At 40.5% G+C, this 25,524-nt stretch overlaps 1 protein-coding gene across 3 annotated transcripts in view; it reads left to right on the top strand.

Annotated features, from left to right (window-relative positions):
- The window catches only part of zbtb16a (zinc finger and BTB domain containing 16a), a 137,769-nt gene that overhangs the window by 31,363 nt on the left and 80,882 nt on the right, over positions 1-25,524 (top strand). For all 3 annotated transcript variants that reach the window (XM_018689289.2, XM_018689288.2, XM_051078792.1), the window contains exon 3: positions 20,679-20,776. In XM_018689289.2, the coding sequence (XP_018544805.1) occupies positions 20,679-20,776 (98 nt within the window). The remainder of the gene's footprint in view (positions 1-20,678; positions 20,777-25,524) is intronic.

Genomic DNA, 25,524 nt, shown 5'->3' with positions numbered 1-25,524 from the left:
GAGTATCTTGCCCAGTTTTTTGAAAAAGAAGAAAAAGAAAGAATCATACACACTGCACAAATTAAAAATATATAATGCTAGTGATAAAAATGACAAAACGGGTAAGTCTTTTCTCACAATGAGGTTTAAATATACTATTATAAAAACCTATTGAATATTGAATAGAAATATAATAATTTCACTTGTTCCAAGTGCAGTTTACTTTATTTCAAGAATGTTGTAGACAGTGATGTATTTAAACAACATAGAGAGATTGATTGCCCTCATAGATTGTTTCCTCGTAGGTAGCATTTTGATAATTAAAATTCACTGTGTTTATGGTGAACCAGTAACAGTGTACATCCTCATGCAGATTTCTCTGTGCTCACTCTGACTTAATTGCCCTCCCCTCTCCCTTTGCTTTGAGAAAATTTGCCAAGTGCCAAATGAAATTGAAATCAACTTATGTGTTAAGCAATGAGCAAGGGAGAAAGAGAGGCACAGCAAACTACACTTGACCGCTCTCGACAATGGCGCCTGCTCCCACCAAATTCACATTGATTCATTAATTAAAATCCCTTATTAGCAAATTGACTGTCTCAGCTGATTATCAAATTCAGTTTCTTTATTAGACGCAGCTGCTGTGCTGCTGCCCAATGCTCCATCTCTGCTCTCTATCTGAGCAGTGAGCAGGCCACTCAGCTCCACAACAGCACTCATCCAACTGTCTGAAGCAGTCCTCTGTGAACAAACAATCAGACTGGACCCAGTGATGATGATTCCTGTACCAGCAAATTCACAGTCTGGGGGGACTGGGTCTTTTTATGCGTTTGTAATGTAGGATAATTACATAGAGTTAAAGGATCATGTCAGTGTATTGTTAGCTGCTGGTTTCCCTTCATTTCTGTATGGTATGAAAATTACATAGCAGACTATTTTAACTTTCTTGAGTCACGTGATCTATCACACTGAGCATCAAGCCTGCATTAATATTAATCAGCATTTACCATACAGAAATGAATGGAAATGAAATGCCTAGAGCTGTAAGAGAAAAAGATCCTGTAGCAGATATAGATATATAGATATAGATATAGATATATCAGCCTGTCGGGATTGTCCATCTCTTATGAAAGTTTTGTTTAACATGTTATTCATTTATGAGCTTGAATTTTTTGGTCAGTTGATTTATCATGTAAAGGCGGTAATGCATCCCAAGGAGCTCCTATCTTTGAGTGGGTGTAGTGGGTCATCCTGCTTCATAGCACTGCTAGCCCTCAGGTCATTTGATAATGTGGGTTTCAGTGGAGAGCTGTGTAGTCTCAAGAGTACTTTCTTAGGCTTCTCCACCTAATCTTTGTTATGTTATGGCATGAAAATGGTCGCATTTATAGATATTGAACACCGCTGAACTGCAAAAAAAACTGCATGACTAGATGACTAGATACCACTAGAGGTAACTTGAGAAATATATTTTTTAGTGAATTTGGGTAAATTGAGCCTTTAATGAACTAAAAGCAGCATTTTGTAATTCTAGGAAATGGTGAGCAGGCATTTCATTTGTCACTTGTGCATTCATTGCTGGTATGTATGCCACTTTTGCGAGTCATATGATGATGTGAAATGGTGATAAAGTGAGCAAATAAGGCAACAATCGACTCATTGACCCTTCAGCTGATGATATGTTGACCTTAGGCAGCATTCTTTACATCCACACAGTTGTGCGGGCACCACAGTGGGCCTCACAAATGACCCTGTTTACCCTGGCTGAACCAGGAGGAAGGAACCATGGAACACACAAACACACACACACACACACACACAGTGGAAGTGATGGCTGGCCCATAGTGGAGCCGATGGATATCTAGCTCCATGCCTCCAGCGCCAGGGGGAATGAAAAAGCCGACAGTGTGAGAGGGCTGGCTGGCCGTCGGACCACATGGACGGTCCTGTGTAGGGCTATTGTGGCCGATGGCTTTGTCCAGATGGTTCACATACCTTTAGTCGTGCTCTGGGTGAGGAATGCGCTCCCTTGGGATGGTTCCCGACCCTGGAAACAAGGGCCAACATAAACACCCATCCCCAACCCCCACTATGGCCCTCACCTAAAATCCCTACAATCCCCATCAGAGCTGATAATGAGGTTGGAGCAGGAAGAGGGCTTACACAAAACTTATAGAACCTTAAAATGCAGGTACTAGGTGTTGTATTCATTAGGATTTTTTTTTTTTTTACTTCGTAAGTATTTCCATCCTTCTCTTGAACATTTGTGCATGACACATTTCAGGCAGAATTGAGGGTGACAAAAGTGGTTTGTCACATGATAGTATTTGGATGCAGTTTTCTGGTGTGTGTGTGTGTATGCGTGTGTGACTGAGTCTGGGATTATAGCCTGACTAATTTCCTTGTAAAATGCCGTTCCTTCCATTTAAAACACAGCAATGCCACAATTCCAATAAACAAGCATTATTCCATACAAAAAAGCGGCGAGAGCGCGGCCTGGAACCCTCTGTTCCAGCTGTCTTGTAAACAGCAGTCGTCATGGATGGATGATTTTGTTCCATTTTTATCAGCGTGCATTTTAAATGCGGGTATTTATATTTTGCTATCTTTTGCAGGGGGAAAAATTCCACATAAGTCTTTTAGCTGTTCTCAAAGATAAGTGTTTATTCTGACATATTTGTACAGGGAGGAATTAGACTCTTCTGTTTACAGTACAACTCTGTGTTCTTGTGTGCCTCTTCTCACTGCACTGATGGGTTACAGGTTAATAACAGGGGAATAAAATAATATTTCTGTGCTTTCTACATGAGGAGAATTCTCCTTTTCTACATTTGTTTACCTGTTGGAGCCAGAAGACAACAAAATCTAAATGAGAGGAGGAACAAAATGTATTTTGAGATGAAGGAAACATCTCACTCTTGGCTGAGATTTCTCCCTACTAGAATAGACTGAGGGACAACAACAGCACAGAGTCACTGACATGTGATGATAGTATCTCTACTGCAGTTAAAAAATCCTTCATTTTTGACTTCTGGCTTTAAGGGTTTCTCCAAAAGTTGGAGGACAGCTGGTGTCCCTTGACTGTAGCTTTGCGGCTTTAGAGCGCTGCTCTCAGTAGCTCTCTGCCAAAAAGGATGAATTGAAGAGTTGAATTTACAGTCTTGCAAGTAGTGGTTGAATATGTCTGAACTGTTCTCCCTAATCAATTCTTCTCTGAGAACAGGCACCGTTTAAGGGATCCTTATGAAAAATGTTTTGGTTTTTATTATAAAACTGTTATTTAGTATTTTTCTGACATTTTTATTTCTGGAATAACTAGATTGCAGAGCTGCATCAAAGTAAGGAAAGATGCAAGTATCTCTGTAGTGAAGCATTTGACAAGAATTAGGTCTAAATCAATCTGTACTATGAAAGAAAATGTGTAAATAGGCTTCAGGTTAAAAATGGCTTAAAGCCAGGCAGACTACTGTTTTCTATCCTCTAGTCCTCCTCCTCCTTTTCTTCCTCCTCTGCTGGTATCGAAGCCCGCGCTCCCTCGCACATCTGTCGGCATGTATCCGCCGCTCAATCGCTCTCGCTGGGCCACGGCGGGTTCCCTAACAGCTCAGTATGGCTCTTCCATTAATCAAAGACACTTCCAGTGTCCCATTACAGAAACACTGCTACTCGGCCTGTCTGAAGCTGACAGCTCGCCAATTCATCTTCGAGGAGGAAAAAAAGCCATTGTGGCACGCCAGTCGCCTTTACCTGTTCAAACGAAGGGCTGTTAAGAGCGCAGGAAGACCCCTCTGAAATTGTTTTCTCTAGGTCAGGCAAACAACAAAAAAGGTAAATTGCTTGTCTCAGGTAACACACAGGAGGAGTTTGGTGGTGGCAGTGGGTGCTAGGGGGAAATGGGGTTGGGTGGAGGAGTGGGTCAACGGCAAAATGAGAGGATGGAGATGTGTTTGTTAAGAAGCTGATTTCAATGATGCTACAGGGGATGAAATGCACCGATGCAGTTTACCGAAACGGCCTAAACACTGTCCTGACACCAAAGAGGACCCTCTGCAGAGGCGGGCTGCCACTAAGTACATCTCCTTATACCTCCCCTGCTGCCTGAAGATGGCAGGTCAGGGTGTTTGGTTTTCTGTGGCCGTGATGGTGAACATAGTGAGGGGAAATGTACAACTTTAAAAGGCAAAATATGAGAAAATAGAGGTTTTAACCCTGCTGTTTTTACACATCCTTTATCATTCAAACAAAGCAGCAAAACATAAAGTTACTTGGAAGTTCTCGAGTAAAGGTTCTGTAGAATGTGTGCTCTTGTTTATCTCTTCAGCCATGTTTGCTATCATTGCTGAAGTGTGCGACAGGGTTCTATTTTTGAAAAGAATTCGTAAAAACAAAATGAATGAAAATGATGAATCATCCTGTGAGCCAGAGGAGGAGGAACAGTGTAGCAAATGTCAAAGCTTTTATGAAATGGCTATAGATGTGATTCATTGTTGTTATATCACTTTCCACTGTGAAGAGAAAATCAGACATATAGGACTGTGAAATGTCTCAGATCATCAATGTTAAGTAAAGGCTTTAATCACGGTGGTTAATTGTTCTACGACTGCTAATGGAATCAGAAATTAAAATCAAAAGTTTAAAGCTGCATTCATTGATTTGTGACCACTAGGGGGCAGAATAACTCCAAAACAAACATGGTGACCCCATCCCTCTGATTGCCTAACAAAGTTGCTATGGCTACTGTGTCCAGTGGACATGAAGCTAGATTAGCATACATGCACTGGAGTCAGGTTTCTCACGGCCGTTGTATTTTTAGCTGTGGTTTGGTCTCCACCACCCTCTGAGAAAATATCTGGCTCTTTAGCTGCTCTGCTTTGTTCACCGTGCAATTAGTCTTTTCCCTCAATTAGCACTTTTCTTGTCTGCTGTTGATGCCACTGTTAGCTCAACAGTGGGTTTAACATAACGTTTTTCTTAAGCCAGCTGTGTACCAGAGCAGATCACAGCAGCTTAGACTAAAGTAAATATGTAAAATGAAAACCGTGAATTAAAAGAGGCTAAAAAGCTCTGTGAGTTTTTCTGTCAGTGTTATCTTTCACATTACATATAGCATTTGATTCAATAAAAAATATTCATATCAAAAATACTGACCAGTAGATGATTGATTAAAACCTGCTGTTACATGATCACATAGTATTTTTTCAAGAATACATAGGTCATGAATGAAAATGTTCTGTTCTCATTTTTCGGTGCTTTACACCACTTTACAGTTAATAGTTCCCCCTTGATGTGGTGAATGTTTAACCTGTTGAATTTTTTTCAGTTTCAATCACAGTTTAGTCTACAGTTTTTATAGTTCTGTCATCAGTTACATTTCCAGCAAAATAAATTAAAAAAAAACGAAACACTGAGCACATGCAAAACAGTGTGCTGTGCAGATATCATGCACGTCCTCTGAAAAGCACAAGCCAAACCAAAACTTCTTTATTTGGAACTAATAGGAGGCAGGTCAAAGATTAAAAAGAATAAACTCATGCAAACTGCCAGCATTGAAATTCTAAGTGGCTGAAGGCCTTTTGCACTAAAAGTGAAGATTAAGTCGACATGACAAAGTTTCACTCGTGAAATTGTTTCCACTTAAATCCCTGTTATTATTTTAAAGTAGTTTGCTGGCACCCAGACTGTAAATAGTTTACCCTGTGCAGTTTAGAGGGAAAAGGCAAAGTGAACTGTGAAAACCCAGCTGCAGCTCAGGGTGTGTGGCTCAGAATTGGCAGCTGGTAAAGCCAACATTTTTAGCTTCTTGGAAGTAGAGGAGTGGTGAGTGGCTCATTACCAAACCAAGGTACAATCTGAAAAGAAAAAAGCACACAGTGCTGTGGCCATTTCATGACAGCTCAGCGCGATTACGTTGTTCTCATTAAGATCAAATCTTTCTTTATAATGAACACAGTGACAGTGGAAGTGAGTGAGGCCGAATGAAAAAGGACAGCTTGTTCCCTCCCTTCTCCGCTCCCCTCAACCCCCCACACCCCCTGGTCGATTTGATTGGCATAATGAGGTGAAGGCTAGTTGGCACAAAGCTGCTCCGGGGGGCAAATGGAGACATTATTATTTTGTGTGTGTGTGTGTATGTGTGTGAGAGGGTGTCTTGGCGATCCACACCCAGGCCCCACTGGGCTATTAATTACCCTCTCTGTAACATGGCATCTGCTGAGACGGGGCGATAGAGCGAGCACTGCCAACATGGGCATAGTTGCTCTCTCTCTGTCTCTTGTCTCCGTAGACCCCAGCTGCAGTCTCGCTCCTTGCTTATTGGATTCTATCTACATGTATGATTGATTCAGCACCTGAACTGCGCTTTTCATGACAAGCAGGCCAAACACACATACACACACACACAGAGCAGAGAAAAGCACCCCAGCTGGCAAATATTTAACCAACCATGAGACACGCTAAGATGCCCACTCTGTTCAAGTAGGTTGGGACATTTTCTGAGCAGCTGTTTGATTTGCTGTTCTGGAAGAGAAAAAGCAGAATTTTCTCACAAAGAGACATTGCAGGACTATTTTAGTGTGTGTGTATGTCTGGGTTTGTCTTTTTGCACCAGTTAAAACTGTAGTTTTTGATTTCATGGGAGCACAGACAACAAAATCATCCATGTATTTCTTAAAAGAAGATTCCTGCTTCAGTTTGACCCCCTGGTTGTCTCCAGCAGACTCATAAGTTCACCTTTATTTAACTTTATTTAAGCTGTGAAATAGCAGGCCAGCAACTTTTCCAAACGTTGGCCTTTAAGTATTTTACAAAGTTGCTATTAAACTGTGACATATATTTATGATAGAAATGACTTATTTTTAAAGCCATGTGACAGACAACCTACACCCTAGATAAGCACCTTGTGAATCTGTACTATATTTGCATAATCTTTCATTTCTGCAGTGTCTGACAGAGAGTTTGATGTGTTTTTCAAGTGCAATTTATTTTGGTGTTTGAAGGCTTCTTCCATCGCAAGTGAAGCCCTATAATCACTTTGGCTGTAGCTAGCTCCAAGAACACTGAGGTCACGCTGTCAGTATCTTTTTTATTTTTGAGGAATTTCAGGGATTTTTGTGAACTGAAGAGCAGTTTAGATCACTGTGCACGGTGCTGAAAATCAATGAGCGGGACTAATTTATCACAATGCTGGATTACATACTGTATACTGTAATATCACCTGCCCCTTGTAGTTATGGATACAGACAAACACACAAACACACACGCTGGTTGTACCATGAAGAACATTTAAAGGTCCTGTTTGTTGTTTAAATTGCCGTCCTCCCCCCTGTCTGCCCCCTCCATGCAGCTACACACACACAGACACACACTCACATACACAACCGTCTGGTGAGTCATAGCATTAGCAGTCATATCGATTTCTTCCTTTATGCCTTCTCTAACCTGTTGTAAAGAAAAGGTACATCCACCCACCCACCTCACTGCCAGTCCAGACCACTGTACCACACCAAAGTCATTGCAGAAATCAACAGAATAATATACTGTCAAAATTATTACATGTCCAGTGTTATTACTTTGATTTGTTTCTTATTATGCAATAATGCCACAGGCAACAATGCAGTAATTCAACTTTTTTATTCGTCCTACTCCCACTGTTTGTTCAGTATTTATAAAGAAACACTTCCTGCTAAATCTGACAGCCCTTGCGATGGTTTCAGCCCATTCCAAGGTGCATTAGTGTCACATTTGGACAAGTTAGTACATTATCTGTCAGATACTACATTATCAGTTGACTGTAGTGGTGTGTGATGTTTTCCTAGCCAGGGTCGGGGAAAGTCTGCTCTCGACTGAAGGGAGCGACCCCGGCCTGACACCCAGACGCTACTATTTCAGTGTTCTAGCCCTCTGGCCAAAAAGCTGTCAGCACATATTTTATCCTTTTGCTCGCACAATATATTTTCCCTCTCTCCCTCTTTTCTTGTTGGAGCTCTTGTCTCATGGTTTCACCTCCCCCCTGTGAACATAGGAGTGACATAGACCCAAAACAAGGTGCAGAGAAGTTCAGGGTTTTAGAAGAATTGTATTAAGTCCTGTTGTCTTTTCATTCAAGTGTGCAAATTTTTTTGTACTTGAAGAGAACAATATTTATTTTATTAAACTTCCATTAAACCTATCAGGACATCATGCTTGTTACCATTTCACCTGCTGGTGCTCTTGTTCCTTTTTTATGATCATTTACAGTAGAGCAACATTTGATGGCTGCTTCAGTACCTGGCAGCATTAAAACCTCTCACATTTGGTTTTGGAATCGCAAAATTTACATGGTGCACAAGTAATACTCAGTTTTGTTTTCTACTTTGTGCATTATATGAACATCATTAACTGGACTGCCACCAGGCAGCATGGACTGGCCCAGCACAACACAGCACTGGTGGAATAAAAAAGGGGGAAAAAGCCACAGAGTGCTCTGTTATTAGCTTTATTTCACACACACACACACAAACCAAAAATCTCACATGACCCTCCGCTGTGCAGGCGAAGGCACTGATTCAAGCCGACAGAAATTCTTGGCACAGACCACCCACTCCATTCACTGGCTGCTGTTCAGCTGTCATACTCACTCGCTGAAGTTTCTCCCTTTAATAGGGTGCTGTGCACAGATGAAGGACTAATGTAAGCTGTAGCAGTCATAGGCAATGTGTTTATCCAAAGTTAACTACTTGCTCTAGGTCAGATATGATGAGACTGAAAGGATGCTGCCTTGTGACAGCAGCAAAGAAAGAGACATCAGGTATAAATAAGAACAGAGCAAGCTCCAGTTACATAACATACACCAATGATTCCCAAAGTCAGGTTTAGGAACCTCCAGGGAATATCAGGGGGCTGCCAGAAATAGGAGCAATTGTCATGCTTCATTATCTTTTGCTTCCTTTGAGTTAGCATAGTGTGTAGTAAGTCATATTTAATACAGTTCTTTTCCCATAAGGGTATCGCTTTATTTTGTTTTTTTCTTATGAAAGGAACATTTAGGGAAAAATATGGATCCCAGAATTAATAATGTATGCACAACGAAGGAGGACTAGGACTACAAAAAACTATTATTAAGTCAATAATAAGTCGTCAACTTGCCTACAGTTCAAAATTAATTAAAAATTAATTTAAAAGATATAAAATGAAGAAAGCAGAAGAACCTCACCTTATAATAATCTCAGCTGATTAAGTGATCATCAAAATTTTAAAAATATTGCAAAGTATTTAAATTCAAAAACCATACCTAAAGATGAATAATAATCTATTTGCAATATGAAATACAGTATAATATTTTAGGCCCAATACTTTCCGTGCATTATTTAATATTGAGTAGGTTAAGAACATTTGTATAAAAAACAAATATATGAATTCACAGCAAATGCAAATAAGGCATTTTAATATTGTCCATATAAGCAGTTTTCTCATGTTTGGCATGTACACTCCATAGATATTGTATGTACAGAAATTGTAATGTCTATAATTATATACTCAGTCTATACATAGGCTTTAGAGGTGTAGACAACATTTGTACACAACATGTACATCTAGGTGAAATCACTCTACAGCTGTCAAAAAGGAAACAAACATTGCTATTACATGAGCTATGATGAGGAACACAGGAACATAGCAGAGTATCACACAGTCTCACCCCCTCACACACACACTCTCTCACTGAGATGAGAGCGACTTGTTTACTGCAGCCCCGCAGAGCTCCGGCTGGGGCTGTTTGGGACGCCCGTGGGTGCTGTGCAACTCTTGGAAGGCGGACGTGCAGTGAATGACAGTGCAGATGGCCCAGTGCCATCACTGCCACCTGAACCTCCCCAAGCCACCCCACAAACACACACACACACACTCACACTTCCACACACACACACTCACAAGTTCATGAGGTCAGACACATCAAAACAACCTGCCTGCGGCCATCTCAATTGTGAATAAGCCCCTACAATCTTACCTTTTATTCTTTTCAAACACTTTTATTTCCCTCAGCATAGATACAGTCATTCCTGCTAATAATCTTATCTGTGTTATTTTGCATGGACAGACTCACAAAACCCAAACATGTGCACGTACACAATTGCTCTCAGACACACAAACACACTGGCCTGCCACTATCTTTTTCCCAGAATGTGATCTGTCCGGTGTGTTACGAGGCGTACAGTAAATCAATCTCAGAGGCATTGCATAATAGTCTGTGTCCAAATACCAAAATAATCACCTTGTCAACTGGTCTGCTCTGGCTCACACTGGCTAGTAAAAATAAAATCACAAGGTCCCTCTACTGTTTCCTGACAAACACAAGTGTTTACACTAAGTGCGCTTATGTAGTTGTTGACGAAATATTGACTGAGTGCCGGTATTTTCTGAGATGAGCAACATCTGGTCGACCGTAATAGTCATATTAACATGTAATTACTTGTACAGTATCTAGCTTTCTTATTAGTCTTAGTCTTAGTCTTTGGATTCAGTGGCCATTCTAATTGTATAATTTTGTAGATCTTTATTTTTTAAAATTTATTCTACTGTTTTTACAACAGTTTAAAGTATAAATCTAGCAGTCTGTCACCAGCCTGTCTGTAGCTTTGCAACTTGCAGAGGAAATGAAGAAGTAAAAATAACAGTAGATGAGACTGTGATCAGTAAAGCAAGGGGACATATTCATAGGGCATATTTCTGTTAAAAAGGCCTAAACTAGACATACCCCACTGGCTTTACACTGACTCATCATACTGACCTGTGGAGATGAAACTAAATATCTTCCAAATATGTATATAATACATATATACATATTATATAATTTAAAAAAATGTATTCATTTGTTTTTACAGTATTGTTAAGTCTCATTGTGCCCTCCCTGTTGAAATAAATTTTCTCTTGAAGCTGTTAAATTAAGTGTTTTAGATTCTTCCTTTAGCTGTTAACTGCCACAGCAAAGACAAAACTTCTCCACAAGGTCAAAGTTTGATCCTGTGTCATCTAATCTAATCTGAACTCTCTCCCTACTCAAGTACACCCTGCTACTATCTGCATTTAACCGCTTGTTTTGTGAGTGCTGTGCCATCACACAGGTTGTCGTTGTCGTCGTTCTTGTTGCGAAATGCAGCTTTTATTGATGTAACAGGTGCTTAGCTCGACTGTGGCAGTCAAAATAACACATCTCCTCCTCTGTTTGGCTTTCAGAATAGAAGCTAAAGTTAGACATCTTTGAGGTTTTTCTGCCACTTGATGGAAGGTGATGCCAATGCATAATGCATGAGGAGAGAGGGAAGACTTTGTCTGGCTGCTTTTTATAGACCACCAAAGCTCTGCTACTGCACTCACACACATAGAGAGATGCACACATGCCTGAGCCAACCGTCTCACTCGATGCGCTGTAACCTCTCACAGATCAAGAAAGCAGGAGCAGAGGAAAAACAGGAATCTAGCAAACTGGCAACATTGTCGAGAATAAAAAAAAAAAGAAAGAAACAACAAGACGAAACAGAAATGTTGACGTGCTATTTTCAGACGGCAAGGTCTTTTGATGCACAAACCAAAAGAGAAGCAGGAGGAAGAGGGAGCAGCGGGGCTGGTGTTTGTCTCAGAGATGGGCTTTAACAGAAATACTTTATACATGTGATCTTACACGCTCTCCCTCGTCTTTGTTCCCACCGTTCCAACACTTCATTGAAAGTGTCTTTAGGTCTAGTTAAAATGAGAAAAAAGAGTTATCACACAAGGGGGGAGCTGGGGATGTCAAATAATTTGCAGGCGAGCCGAGCTTCTACTTTTGGTTGCAGACTTTGCAAACCCCATTTGCTGCCCTCAAAAGTGTGGAGTTATTTTCTTCTTATCCCTCTAATCCTTATTTAACCAGGCTGGTTGACTAAGAGCACACTGTCATTTATAGTAATGACCTGGGGGAGAAACTGCAGGGAGCTGCACATATACACACTCACACCTGTGTGTTGCCCAGTACCACCGCACAGTGACGGGCCAGAGCCTCTAACTCCTCTCATCTGCTGCATTGTTTTTCCAAAGTTTTTTTGGGTCAGGGTTATATTATAAAAGAAAAAAGAAGTGGCAGTGCCTTTAAAGATTGTATTCATTATTTAAAATTTTAAAGTCTCCCAGTTCTCTGTTGGGGGAAAAATCTAGTTTATTGTGTTTTAACCAACATGTTTTACAAGTTGGTTGGCTGATAACTGACTAAACACTTGCACGTGGGTTCTTCCAGCAGCAGCACCCTACTGTTGTGAACTTTTTTTGTTTTCTTTTTTCAGTTTGAAGTGAATCACAAGATTGAACATTCAGACACAGGAACAGCTCTCCTTGAACAATCTGTTCTCAAGTAGGCCACTGAGAAGTTTGAATACAACACCCTTAGTATTCGAATTTCTGTTTCTTGCCAACGGCTACCTTTAACAGTCTTTGATAATTTTTCTCCAGTAAAAAATTCTCCTGTCAGTCTGGGGATTTGAACTGCAACCTCTAGGTCATGTTCTCTCTTCATTGTCACCTCTTATTGAATAAAAGGACTTTGTCAAAGGGGGAAAGCTCTTCACACTGTAGGAGAGAGGTTGAAATGGCTTCCTGGGTAAGACTGAAGGTATTAGAGAGTGAATCCTACCTTCTAAGCTTTGGGGGAATCCAGGTATCTAACTGGGATTAGGTTGAAATAGTTTCTTACTGCCCAGGAAGCACAATTAGAAGTTTCTTGGATTATTCCCCTTCTCTTACCTGAGAACCACAGCTCGTCTAACCGTATGTGCTTAGGTAGCAATCATGCTTGGGTGGTGATAATTAGTGGAAACAGCTTTAACAATAAAAAGCAGTTACCTCTCGCATTATTTCAGTTCTAGTAAAACTACAGTAAACTTGACATGAACAAAGCTGAGAAGGGACACAGATAACAGTTTAGTTTCGAGCCCAGAGGTTCATTCTTGACCTTAGACCTTAGCAGATTTCAGTGATAAAACTTTCTAAACTCAAGTGTTAATTAACAAGGTATCACTCAAGTATCATCACATAAATAAAGTAAAATCAGTGTATTAACCTTGAAACACTGTGAATGAGCAATTTTTTTTACATTTTATTTTAAGGAGATTCTTCAGATCATTTTATAAAAAGGTCTTTACCCCTCACATAGCAAGAAATAAGAAATAGTCCTAACTTAAGGGCTTGTCACTCTACATTTGCTCCATCAGACTTTTATAAAATAGACAGTGGATTTTCCTATCTAATAAATGATGAAGCTGATGACAAAATTTATTCTTGGATTCCGTGCGAGGCAAGATGAACGTTCCTGCACAGTGGTCATTCATTAAGACTTCAATGGCAAAATAAGTCTTCAAAATCCCTCACTGAGGCAGCCTGACAACACTTTTCTTCCCTCATATCATTATGTTCTCTAGCACTGCTACATTCCCTCTTACACACCAGATGCCAAATATCGTGTGAGTATTTTTGGCTTTTTCGGTCCCTGTCTCACTAAAGTCATAAGAAACATTTATTTAATGGATACATATCTCACTGACAAAAAACCATAACGGATAAATGAAGCCAGTGATTTTATGGATTACATGTCTGAATGTGGTTTAGAGGACTTAAGAACATGCTGGCATTTTAAATTCTTGAATTCTCTGAGTGTAATTCTCAGCTTCAGAGAGAGAACATTCTTTTTCTACTACATAGTTATATTAGATAACACAGAAATATTGCATTCGAACTGTGTTGTTTCAGCATGACAGTGGCTTACTTGGGTCAGCCTGCACATTGGCTCTGTTCATCCATCTCCATCTCAGGTCTCATTCATCTCCTTGTACTTGAAAACAAGTAGCACGGAGTAAGGACACATGTTGGCAAAAGGAAGAGACAGGATTTATTGGAGACACAAAATGCTGCAAATAGCACCTTTAAACTACATGAAACACCATTAGGAGTTTGTGCAATACATTAATTAGTACTGTAGGTTAGGACGCATCTAGTGGGCTAACTCAGACATGACTGATTGGATTTTAATGAAACTTGTGGATATCATTAATCTACCTGCTTACAGCCAGCTGTCAAAGTTACCCTCATTATCAAAATTGCACTGATCAGATCAAGCAAAATGATGCATCATACCGCCAGCAAAGGTTGGCACCATGATTACAGGTGACACATATGTTCCTGATTGGCGGCGACAGGAACTGTGTCACTCAAGCAAGGAAACATGTTTACTGTTGTTAATTTTTTCATTGTTTTTTACCCCGAGCACATGATATAGTTGTTTTCTCTCGAGACGCCCACAGGGCAAACTTGGGGGTGGTGGTGTCTGCAATATTATAAATAACACAGTGAGGATGAAAGGCAGTGGCACTCTCCCTCCCCATCCTTCTGTCTCTCCTCTTTTCCTCTCGCCCTGCTACTCATCTATGCTCAACACGAGTGCCTCGGCGTTCGCGTGTGTGGCTTGAATTTATATGAACGTCTCCCCGGCGGGGGACAACGGGGGCCAAGTCATTGATATGTGCAGGAGGACTCAGGATAAACAGCCCACGCCGACCGGTGTTACGCCAGCCTGCCTGATACATTTTGATTGAGCAAAGACAGAGGGGTGGATTGGGGTGGGAGGGCAATGGAATTGGGGAGGCTTAAAAGCAAGGATAAAATGACAGAAAGGGAGCTTTTTTCACCTGGTTCTGCAGACTGCCACACAATGGACCAATGTAAATGTTAGGAACCACACACAGTGCCTCACTAGACAAGATATGCCTTACTGAGCTTTGAAGCACTTAAACAAATAGCTTTTTTGTTTCCTAGTATTGTGTTTTTCACTGCCATTATTTAGTTATGTCCCAAAATGATTTTCTTTTTATTTTCTTCCTGATGATCCTTTTGTTTCATTGAGCACCACCATCACTATTCCCCTCTCACCCTCTCTCTTCTCCAACCATGTTTATCTGTGTGACATGGTCAGCCTCCTAATGGACTGGAAATTCATGTTGAAAAAAAGTCCCTTGTTCCTCCTCTCCATCTCTCTCTGTCAGAAAACCAAAATAAGAGGTGGCGGCAGCACACTGCGCCGCTTATGGCCACATTAGGATCAGCCACCAAAGTGTCACTGAATCGCCTCGTGCATCATTTTGGCTTTGTTCACCATGACAGGGACTTGTGTGTGCGTCAGTGGTTCTCTTCCACCCTGTGCTTTTATCCCCAAATGGATGTACCATTGGTTGGGCTCTTACTTCTAGAGTGCATTATCCCACTTAATAATTTTTGAAACTCAAGTCTTTTTATTGACCTTTGTTTGTGGTGCAATGCTGGGCTGTGTTAGCTATTAATGTCACGTTACATGCTCTGTTACTGCCTTGCAATTTTGCAGGGTGATTGTGGCCAGCTTCTGCCTTTGTACTTATGCTAGCTTCACATTATAGTTCAATGTCTAACTTAAACATTTAGTGGAATTAGAAAAAATACATTATTAATTGCCAACAATATATGAATAGGATAGTTTATAAATAATCATTGTCTGCAGTATCAGGCTGGTGTTTGTACCTTGCTCTCACTGAGAACCACTGTGTTCACAGCCGCATTAACACATAGTTACATGAACATTTTGGTGGGTAATTAAAATATATTAATAAAACACACATTACCACAGCTTAATAACCTATAACTACAGCTAATTAGGCAATACAGCTGGAGTCCAACAAAAATATTCCAGCCAACAATTTTCAGACTATGCTAAGCTAACAGCTAATGTGAGAGATAAGCAGCATTGCAAGTAAATTCCCTTGACAACTCATTCAACTCATCGTCAAACATCTTAGATGCTTACATGAGATGCTCAGCATCGCTCTGCTGCTTAAGTCTAAGCTCCATTCAGTGGCCATCCTTTCCCCAATTATCAGTTCTTTTTCATCTGATCCACAGAACTAATGAACAAACAGGCACACTCTCTCTCTCACACACACACACACACCACACAGCTTTTCCTCAATTTACCACCTCTTATCAATTGCCTCCCTTTATCTTTTAGTGTTTTCTTCTTTCCATCTTAACCCTCCATTCCTCTTTCTCCAAAGCTTTTATTTACGAACATCGTTTCAGGTTGTTTTATAGCTCCCCTCAGGACCAGAGGATGGAAGAAAAAATGGAAAAATAAAAGATGAAAGGATAGATGAAGATAGAGAGCAACACTCAAGGCTGCTGGGGGAGAAATAGATTTTGGGCAAGCAATGAGAAATAAGTGCAAGTCATCAAGCATAGCCCTGCTTGGAATTTCTTTTTTTTTGTCTAATAGTTTGGATATGGTGATATAAAATGTTGATGTGAGCTGGAGAGGGCATCAATGTGAGTTTCAAGTAGAGTCATTTGATTTAATGAGGTTTGGCAGTAGAACCACTGCCTCTGTCAAAGCCCAATCATGTGAAATGTGGATGACTCAAAGCCATCAAAGGACCTCAGGGGTCTTTCATTTTTATTTTATATGTTGCAGTGTATCAGTAGATCACCTTGTTTTGACTTTTTAAGCTGTCATATTACAAGTAGAAGGACAGGTGCGATGCTTGAGTCTTATTTCACCGAATGCAGTGCTAGTTATGATATATGACCAGCCAAGTCCAGCGGCAAAATAGGAAAAAAAGTTCTGAATTGCATGAGGCAAGCTGTTACTGCTCAATAACACAGGCCTGTAATCGACTCACATTTCAAACACACACACACACACACACATGCGCTCAGACAGCCCTTGGTTGGGCTGGTTTTTACGAGGAAGCACACTGCACGAGGTGATCAGCATATGTTTTGTTGACATAAATTTAAAATTTATTGCCGTTGTCAAAAGTGACTGTTGGACAAAGTCGATTATTAACTGAGTAAATGGCCTGAGAGAGTTTTATGTGAACTTCCTTAATGGCTACAGTCAGTCTGTTTCAAATCACCCTCCCTCCCTCTGTCCCTCCCTCCCTGAGCTCCCACCCACAACACACACACACATACACAAACGCACACACACCTCTCATCATCTATTTCAGACGCACAACATGAAAGCAGACAGTTACAATGGGATTTGAGAGTGCGTGTGTGGAGAGGTCTATCTGAGCTAAATCACTGAGCTGAGACAATATTTTAGTATCCTTTTACATATCATTAAACCTCTGCTCAGGCACACAAAGCATTTCAAAGCACATAAAACTAAAATGCTTACTGTTGTATAATTTACATTTTATTTGCAATATTCCAAAGGTGTGAGTGCACCTTTGTCTACTATTAATTGTGGTTCATAAATGGTGGTGTCACTTAATCTCTGTCATCAGACCAGAGAATCACATTCTGAAACTTTGATATCCATTAGGTGACCTTGTTATCACAAGCTGATAGTCACAGTATTCCAGAAAGGGGTACATTTTTAATCTCTCTAATTATAAATCCAGAAAAATGGTAGCACAGCTGTTCATGTAAAAAAAAACTGCCAGGTAGTCAATCAAGTTGGGCTGATTGAAACAATGTCAGCACACTTACCTGTGTTCTGGCTTTGGAGGATCAATTGTAATCTGCCTCTTGTGCCTCAGTTTGGCTAGAATGAGCTCAGTTAGCACCACGGCTAACTTCAGACCATTGTGCTTAACCTGAATTTGGCTCAGTATTCATCACAAGTCTGGTATTAATCTGGAAGCCAAATTTGCCAGATATAAACCACTGCTGCATCAAGCCATTTTGGCTACCCAGGTTGTGCCCCTGTTGAAGCAGTTTTATGCCACTGCAATACAAGTTGTACATTAGCTACTGTTTTCTTCTGAAAACAGAAGAGAAGCTTCATACCCTGTGGATTAAATATAGATAAATGCCAATAGAAAGGGCATCAATAGTGTTTCAGAAGGACAAGCTTCTAATAGTCCTAAGCCTTTCCTCAAACAGACTAAATTACTGGAACATGTGCTGTTACCATTCTGTTGAACACCAAGTAATGTGCTGTTTCAGTGGATAGTGCTAGCTATTGCAGTTAAATTTAACACACTCTCAGCTAGGGACATACACACTGCACTTTGCTCATCAACACTACATTTACGGTGAAAATACATGGCATTGCTTCCACTTCAAGTGGCCTTAATAAGTCCATCCATACCTTATCAGTGCTCTGTCTGGGGGGCACAATGGTCAGATTGAGGAGGGACACAAAAGGACTTTGAAAGGCTTTGTGCTCTCTGTGTGTTGTGTTGTGGTTTACCACTCGTGTGAGTTTTCACCTTATCAGAGTGAAAGTGTGTGAGTACATCACCTATGATCCTTAAAGGAAGACATCCTGTTCCATTCCTTTGTCCATTTTGTTGTTGAATTTGTCTCATTTATCTGGATAATTCGTCAAAGACAAAATTATGTTAGACTTTTTTTATTTCATTTTATTTACCTTAAACATTGGTGGTTAAGGTCAGATTTTCGTCCCCCCTCCAGAGGTGAAGCGCAAGGGCATCATTCTAGTGCTGCTATTTTGCACCAATCCTGGAGTAAGAATTCCAGTGTACATGTGGCAAGAATTGCTGTTCTTCTATTGGTGGTTTCCTTAAAAGGCCTGAGAGCAATGCATCTGTATAAGATATTTCAGTCTTGTGCAGTAGCTTTTGATCTGTCCTAGTATAAGTGTAACCAACAGCAGTGTGATTGCATTTTGATGCCCTATTGTTAACCATGTTTGCCTGCTTTTTATTGAACACAACAAATTCAAATTTCTCTGCTGGTTGTCAAAGGGTATACAGGGAAAAGGGAAGCAGAAATGTTTCAGTAAAGTATATTACTCCTGGTCTGTACCATCAAATTGATATCTAACAGTGTAAGACCATTGTTTCATTTCCCAGCTGTGTCAGTCTTGTCTCTCAGTGTGTTACTTTCTCTCCCATTTTGGCTTTTCAAGTGTTCTCCTTTCCCTTTTGGGGGCATTTGGCATTTATAGGGCCTTTTAATTACTCACTACTTGCCAAAGGGCTGTCATTCTGGCTTTGGTTTCCAAGGTCTCTTCACAAATTCTAACCACTACAATGGCTATCATGACTTCTTCAACCCCCCTACTTTTGTTACATTTCAGATTTTTACTATTCTTCTTGTCAGGTTTCAAGAATGTTTTACTGCAATTAATTGCCACTGAAGTCATACTAGACTTCATTGCTTAATAACTCCAGCAACCATTGCCATAGGACATGCTATAATCTCTCTCTGTCTGTCTCGGTCTCATCCTCGCTCTGTCTCTCGCTCCTCCTCTCGAGGCACAAAAGAGAGCTGTAAATCAATTTGCATTCGACATCTGACATCAATCAGTCATGTTTTGGGAGAGTGGCACCACCTCCTCCTCTGCGGCTTTGTTGAGAGACGCTAAGATGGATGGCTGTCATCTCGCCCAAGTTGAGCAGATCTCTTATCAAGGGCATTGTTTCCCCAAGAATGCACTCGGCTGATCACTCTGTGCCACCTGACGCGTCGACAGAGACTATGAAATCCTTCTGTTTGACATTGTCTTGTTTGTCTGCCAGAAGCATACACTCACCTGAGCATAGAATCAGACAGTTTTTCTATGCACATTTGTGGTATATTTTTTTCACCTTTGAATCAAAATTCAACATTAACTTAAATCCAGCAACATTCTAATCAAACCAAAGTCTTATCATTTGCTTAAGGAATTATCAGTACTGTTTTTCACCACGTCTCAGTCTTCATTTCTTGATCTGGCATTATTATCAAAAATATGACAGTAGTGTTTTTCAGCCTCGCTATGAAAGAGCAATGGTCTTATAGGGATATTGATTCTGTCAAATCTGAAACAGCACCAACTTGAAAAACAATCATTACAATCATGGGCGTGTGTGTGCCTTTGTGTACCTCTCTCAAAGCGAGGTATTTGAAGTTCTTGGGAGGCTTAAGGCACTGTGGCAGTTGTTTGGCAATTCGTGTCACCTTAATTGCTTTAGAGCACTTTCAGATATCTCTCAAGAATAATATGCTTTGTACTGAGCCAAGGGGTCTTTGAGGATTTCGTAACAGAGAGAGTCGTGAGGCTAGACTTTATGTTGTCAGATGTTATTTAGTTACCCAACCTTCAAGGCCTTTACCACATAATCAAATATTGACCCTTACTCTTGTCTGACCTTGTGTGCTTAAACTATGTTACATCCTAATGACTGTCCGTTTTTAAAAAGGCAAGTCATTGCAGATCTGATTTTTCTTCAAGCTATGCATCACCTCATGGAAGTTAAAAACCGACCCATGTAATGGTTCATACACTAAATAGCTGTCCCACATGTTTGCCTGAATAAATCATTCTATTTCATTTCTTAGCATGCTATCCATCCGCAGCACTTGAGATGTAGGGAGTTGATAGTGCCTCTGCTTGAATAGCATCTTGTGATTTAGAGCACCAAGTCATGGTGTGGTGCCCCCTGTAGAAGAATATGTGTGGTAGTTGGACGGCTTGTTACCCAGATGGTTATTGTTATGTGCTGATGTTATGATTGATGGAGTGTGACATTTTTTCTCATATTGCAAAAGGCCTTTCTTTACTGTGCTCAAAGTCATCAGTTATGAGCTGTAGAGACGCCACTTTGTTAGAGACACAAACATCTATTTCAGTGATATGCATGCACATTAAGCCTTGTCTGCTCAAAACTTTCTTACCAGCAGAGTCCAAACAATAAAGTGTTTGTTTTGCTCTTTGTCAACAGGAAGATGCACAGCGGAATGAAGACCTACGGCTGTGAACTGTGTGGGAAGAGCTTCCTGGACAGCCTCCGTCTACGGATGCATTTGCTGTCTCATTCAGGTAAAGAAATCATACCAACCCAAAAACCACAATGCCATTCTATAATCTCTGTTGAGAAAGCAGTACCTCCTGTTATCACTGCTGGGTTTATTCTTGGTTACAGTGAATGACTGACGGGCATCTCAATGATAGAGCATTCATTACTGCTATTCTCACAGTTGCAATGAAGCATTATACGGCAAAGTGCTTTTCTCAGAGTGAGTTTTACTACTAATATTACTATTACTGTCAAGGAGGAAAGATATGAATCTAACTTTAGAGAACAGTGGTCATTTGAAACTCTGCTGAAGTCTATGATGAAATCATTGACAGTTACAGGTCAGTAAACAGCTCCTTAAAGGGCCATACCAGTGGGTTTGCATGTTTGAACCCATTTAGTGCAAATCCTGTTAAAGCTTATTTAACATTTTACTATGGTATACAGTATAACTGTGTAGCTGTCAAAGTTTATGCAGTGCAGACTTTTCAAGTCACTCAGCATTTACAACTACAGTATATTGCCTAAGAGTGTAATTGGAAGTTTGACAAAAATGAGAGCAGACTTGATATATCCAGGATTTTAGAAGTATTAAGGTCAAGGGTCAAAATACTTTAGTGCAATCCTAATTTTCCTTATTTATTAATTTGTTCACTTATTGTTCAATTGTTCAATGTTATCTTCTATATTTTATCCCGTTTCAAAGATGCAACCTTGCTGTCCTCCGTGGTAGCTCCAGTCCTGAACTTAAGCAAGGTTTATGTCCTTTAGAGGTTGGAGCTTTTGGTGGTTTATTTACATGAATGGACAACAAAAAGTAGCATTGCAGTAAGCTTTCCGAATAGTCAGTAATGGAAAAGTATGCAGTACATGATTACAAATAAATGGGCAAAACATACATGGTCCTTTTAATAGAGTGAATCTCTTTTTGCAGATTTATGCAATATTCTTGTAGCTTAACTGCAACTTTCATCTACATATGGTTAACACTCATTCACCCATTCAAAGTGACTGATTTACTATTGTATAGTAAAGTACAGTATATCGAAAACAGATTTTTACTTGATAGAAAGTATTTACAACAAACACCAAGACTGAAGTTGCTGCAGCTGAATTAAAGGATAACTTTCCTTACACATGATTTATCTCACTATAAATATAGTGGTTTGAATATGAGAATGTGGAGCATAACCCAGTTTCAGTGATTTGTGAATTAAATAACTGTTCAGCCCAGTAAAGCTGAGCAGCTCTGGGAAACTTAACCCGAGAGGTGCCTGCACATCATCATCCTGTCATTCTACACCTCTATGACATTAGAGGTCTGAAAGGCAGTGCAAGTCAGAACACTGGACACATTGATTGGTCTAGTCTGACACTGTTATACCCACCCCCCAAAAGGTGCACACATGCACACGCCAGCAGTCCCTGTACTCTGAGCCTACTTAGCGCAGCACTGCTTTAATGGCAAGGCCCGTCTTTTATAGGCAGCAAAGAGCTCCTCAGTCCTAAGGCCCTAAGTGCAAATGGTTTATTGAGACACTGTAAAAGCCATGGGACCTCTGAGGGAACCCCTTCTGCACACACACACACTCACAAAATCCCAAATCCATGTGTTGACGTTGGCCCAGAGATTGAGCCCTCTATTCGGTATCCTGTATGTTTTCCAGTGAGACACACTAAGTGGCCTGCATTGTCTACTTGGTATTATCATTGTCAGTGGTGAGGATACATCCCCATACATACACACACCCTCCCCCACTCACCCACTCCCCCAGCCAACTACTGTCAGTTGGCAGAAAATGATAATTACCAGGATCATTTGTTTGTTTGTATCTCACCAAATTTTAAACAATGACTGAGATGGATGCTGACACTCCTGCTACGTTGTGACAAAGATGAATGACAAACTCACGCTGTGCCAGTGAATTGGCTCAGCACACAACTCAGCGTGTCAAAAACAAAAGTTGCTCCAAGGAAATATTCACTGTTTATTTTAAAATTACACCCCATTTTCACAGTCCCTGCTGCAAATATATGCTTCCCCTTCTCACTCACTTGTCAAAGCAGAGAGAAGAGAGCTCTGTCACAGGAACAAATGGGATAGTGATTGTTATGGAGATTTTTGTTTCTCGCACTATGGTTTGTGCCTCCACAGACATAATGTGGAGCCCTAGAGCTCCTGTCCTAGTGCTGGCACCCATGTTTGTTTCACATCGTGCTGTACAGTTTAGTGGCAGAAATAAACATGAAGTCAAGAGTTTTCTTGAAGTCAGGAGTTATGACAAAGTAGAGGCTGAGGGTGAGTCAGTCTTGTGCTCAGACACTTGTTGCCTGTTCCTGAAGTGTGTGTGCTGTTCTCTGCATTCTCCAGTGCAGATTAGCCTTAAAGAGCCATGCTCTGGCTGCTGACACGGTATAAGGTCTCCTGACAGAAAGCCTAATCTTAAGTTATAATAGTTGCAGTTACTGTTCTGGACCAGTGCTTACTGGAGCCAGCATGTCCAATGGAGTCCTATTACTTATTACTTAGTACTCCCCCTTTTTAATGAATGTAGGTGTTGCACTTGTTGTGAGTTCTGAGCAGTAGTAGCAATTAACACACATTTAAGTCAGCCAGCTTCTCTGGGAATGCTGAAGATGATGAAAAAGGCTCATTACCAGGATAAAAATTAGGCTTGTAGCAGAGGAAGTGTATTTCTTCTTCAGCTATTATCTGAAATGTAGTAAATTAATTATCTATAATGATCTGTATGTGTAAGGGTCTTATGATATGTGTTTCTTGTGGTTTTGTATGTGTTACCAAATTATCCCTGTATCACAGTGAAGGTAGACACCTGGGACAATACGCATTTAACAGGATAAATGACCATGTACAGAGCCAACATAAGCAGAACTTCACACACTCACATATGTCACATATTGAACCACATTCAGTATTTTGCAGTGACAAAAATGACTTAAAGCTTAAAGGCCAGAGAGGCTATAATTACTTGTTGAATAAAGTATACTACTAGTGTGAAAAAGTAAGCGCTAAATATTTTCTTCCAGGGAGTGTTTGTGTCAGCTTGGACCACACCAAGGTAATCATTACCTGAGTAGATTTCCAATGGTAAGATCATTTAAAAAGCTTCTGTGGTGTCAACAGGTTAATAATAACTCACAATTTGTACTCGCTGACATAAGGTGAAAACTCTGTTGATCGGAGATCAAATGGAAAAAAAATAACATTGAAAACTCTAGGAAGAACCACATACTCCACCTTGAGAAAGGCAACTGAGCGGAAGATGTGGGCAGTGTATTTTTAGCAACAGTGGCAGCAAGTGCACAAACTTTTTTCTTTCTTTCTCTTTTTTCCTCTTTCCAAGCGGGGCTGTCTTGACGCACGACATCAACCTGTACTGTTACACACATCAGTGTTGATTCATAGCCGCTTTGGTCTGGCGTAAAAGGCAAGACAAGCGCTTCTGTCGAGACGGGCGACGGTTAGGGAAGAGACAGCACTGAGGCAAAGCTTCTTTGATAGTTTTTGTTGTCTTTTTTCACTGCACTTTTTTTTCCATTTTTTTCTCCTCCACCTCCGCCTCCACCGTTTGACTTTCAAGGCTTTTCTTGGTCTGACGCTGCGTCTCGATTTTTATCGTGTCTCTCTGTAATGATGACACTTCACCGAGTCCCCAAACCCTCAACCTCCCCTCCTCCTCCTCCTCCTCCTCCACCACCCCGCCGCCATCATCCTTCAGCTCGCTTCAGAAAAGACAGAATATTGGGGAGATGAAGCGAGAGAGTGGAGAGGCTTTTTGGTATGCGCAGCGTGTCGTGGATGTGGAGCGTTTCAGACGCCGCCGCTGCTGCTGCCTCCTCCCTCCCCTCTGCTTTCCACTCTGTCTCTCACTCTCTGTCTGTCTGTCTGTCTCTCTGTGCTTGTTGTACGAAGGACTTGGCAGCTCGCCAGTCTGGGCTGCCTGCCACCTCTGAGGGTACAGTATGTACAGTCTACCTTGTGCCAGCTATTTATTTTTTTTCCTCTCGTCTCGTTCTGTCTCAGTCCTCTCTCCACATTGTTTTTTTTTTAATCTCTGCCTGACGTTTAGTGTTTGACAGCGTTTGCAGAGCCAAAGCCTGCAGATGGGGGTTCGTGCAGGGTGGAGAGCTGTGACTCAGCCCCTTTTGGGTGCTTTTTGAGGTCCTAGATGTTGTTTTCTCTAAATGATTGCAGCACTTCACACTCCATAGATGAACAATAACACCAGCATTTTGTGAACCTTGACCAATTTAAACAACAATAAAACTTAATAATAGTAATGCTGAATTCAGTCAAAGAGCTGGATACTGTACCTCCATACTTTTTTGTGCTGACCAACATTTGTCCATAGCAGAGTTTTCACAAGCTGATTAAAGCTTGGGTTGAATGTCTGGTCAAATTCAGAATCTTATTTACTTATTCTTTGAGCTTGATAAATCATTATTTGTTGTAGACTGTGTATTATTTAGTCAAAGTTCTTATATGGCCGCTTGTGTTTAGACAACATTTAACATAGGAGTAGTTCTTTAATTAAATTTTAAAATGGCTTGTAAAAAAACATTTTTATTTGAAAAAACTTCACTCAAGGTACACTTTAACTTTTTCAAGAGCTTTTAATCTCTTAAATCTTTATGACAGCTAAGCAAAGTTCACTGCCAAGTTATTTGTTTTGTCTGCTTTTTCCAAGGTAAAGAATTAACTTTCACGTTCTTAAAGTAAGTTGTCTAAATGAGTTTTGTATGTGTGCTC

This window comes from Lates calcarifer, linkage group LG20 (genome assembly GCF_001640805.2).
Source record: "Lates calcarifer isolate ASB-BC8 linkage group LG20, TLL_Latcal_v3, whole genome shotgun sequence".
Classification (NCBI taxonomy): domain Eukaryota; kingdom Metazoa; phylum Chordata; class Actinopteri; family Centropomidae; genus Lates; species Lates calcarifer.
The sequence above is the reverse complement of the archived record's forward strand: the minus strand, read 5'-3'. Positions and strand labels throughout refer to the sequence as shown.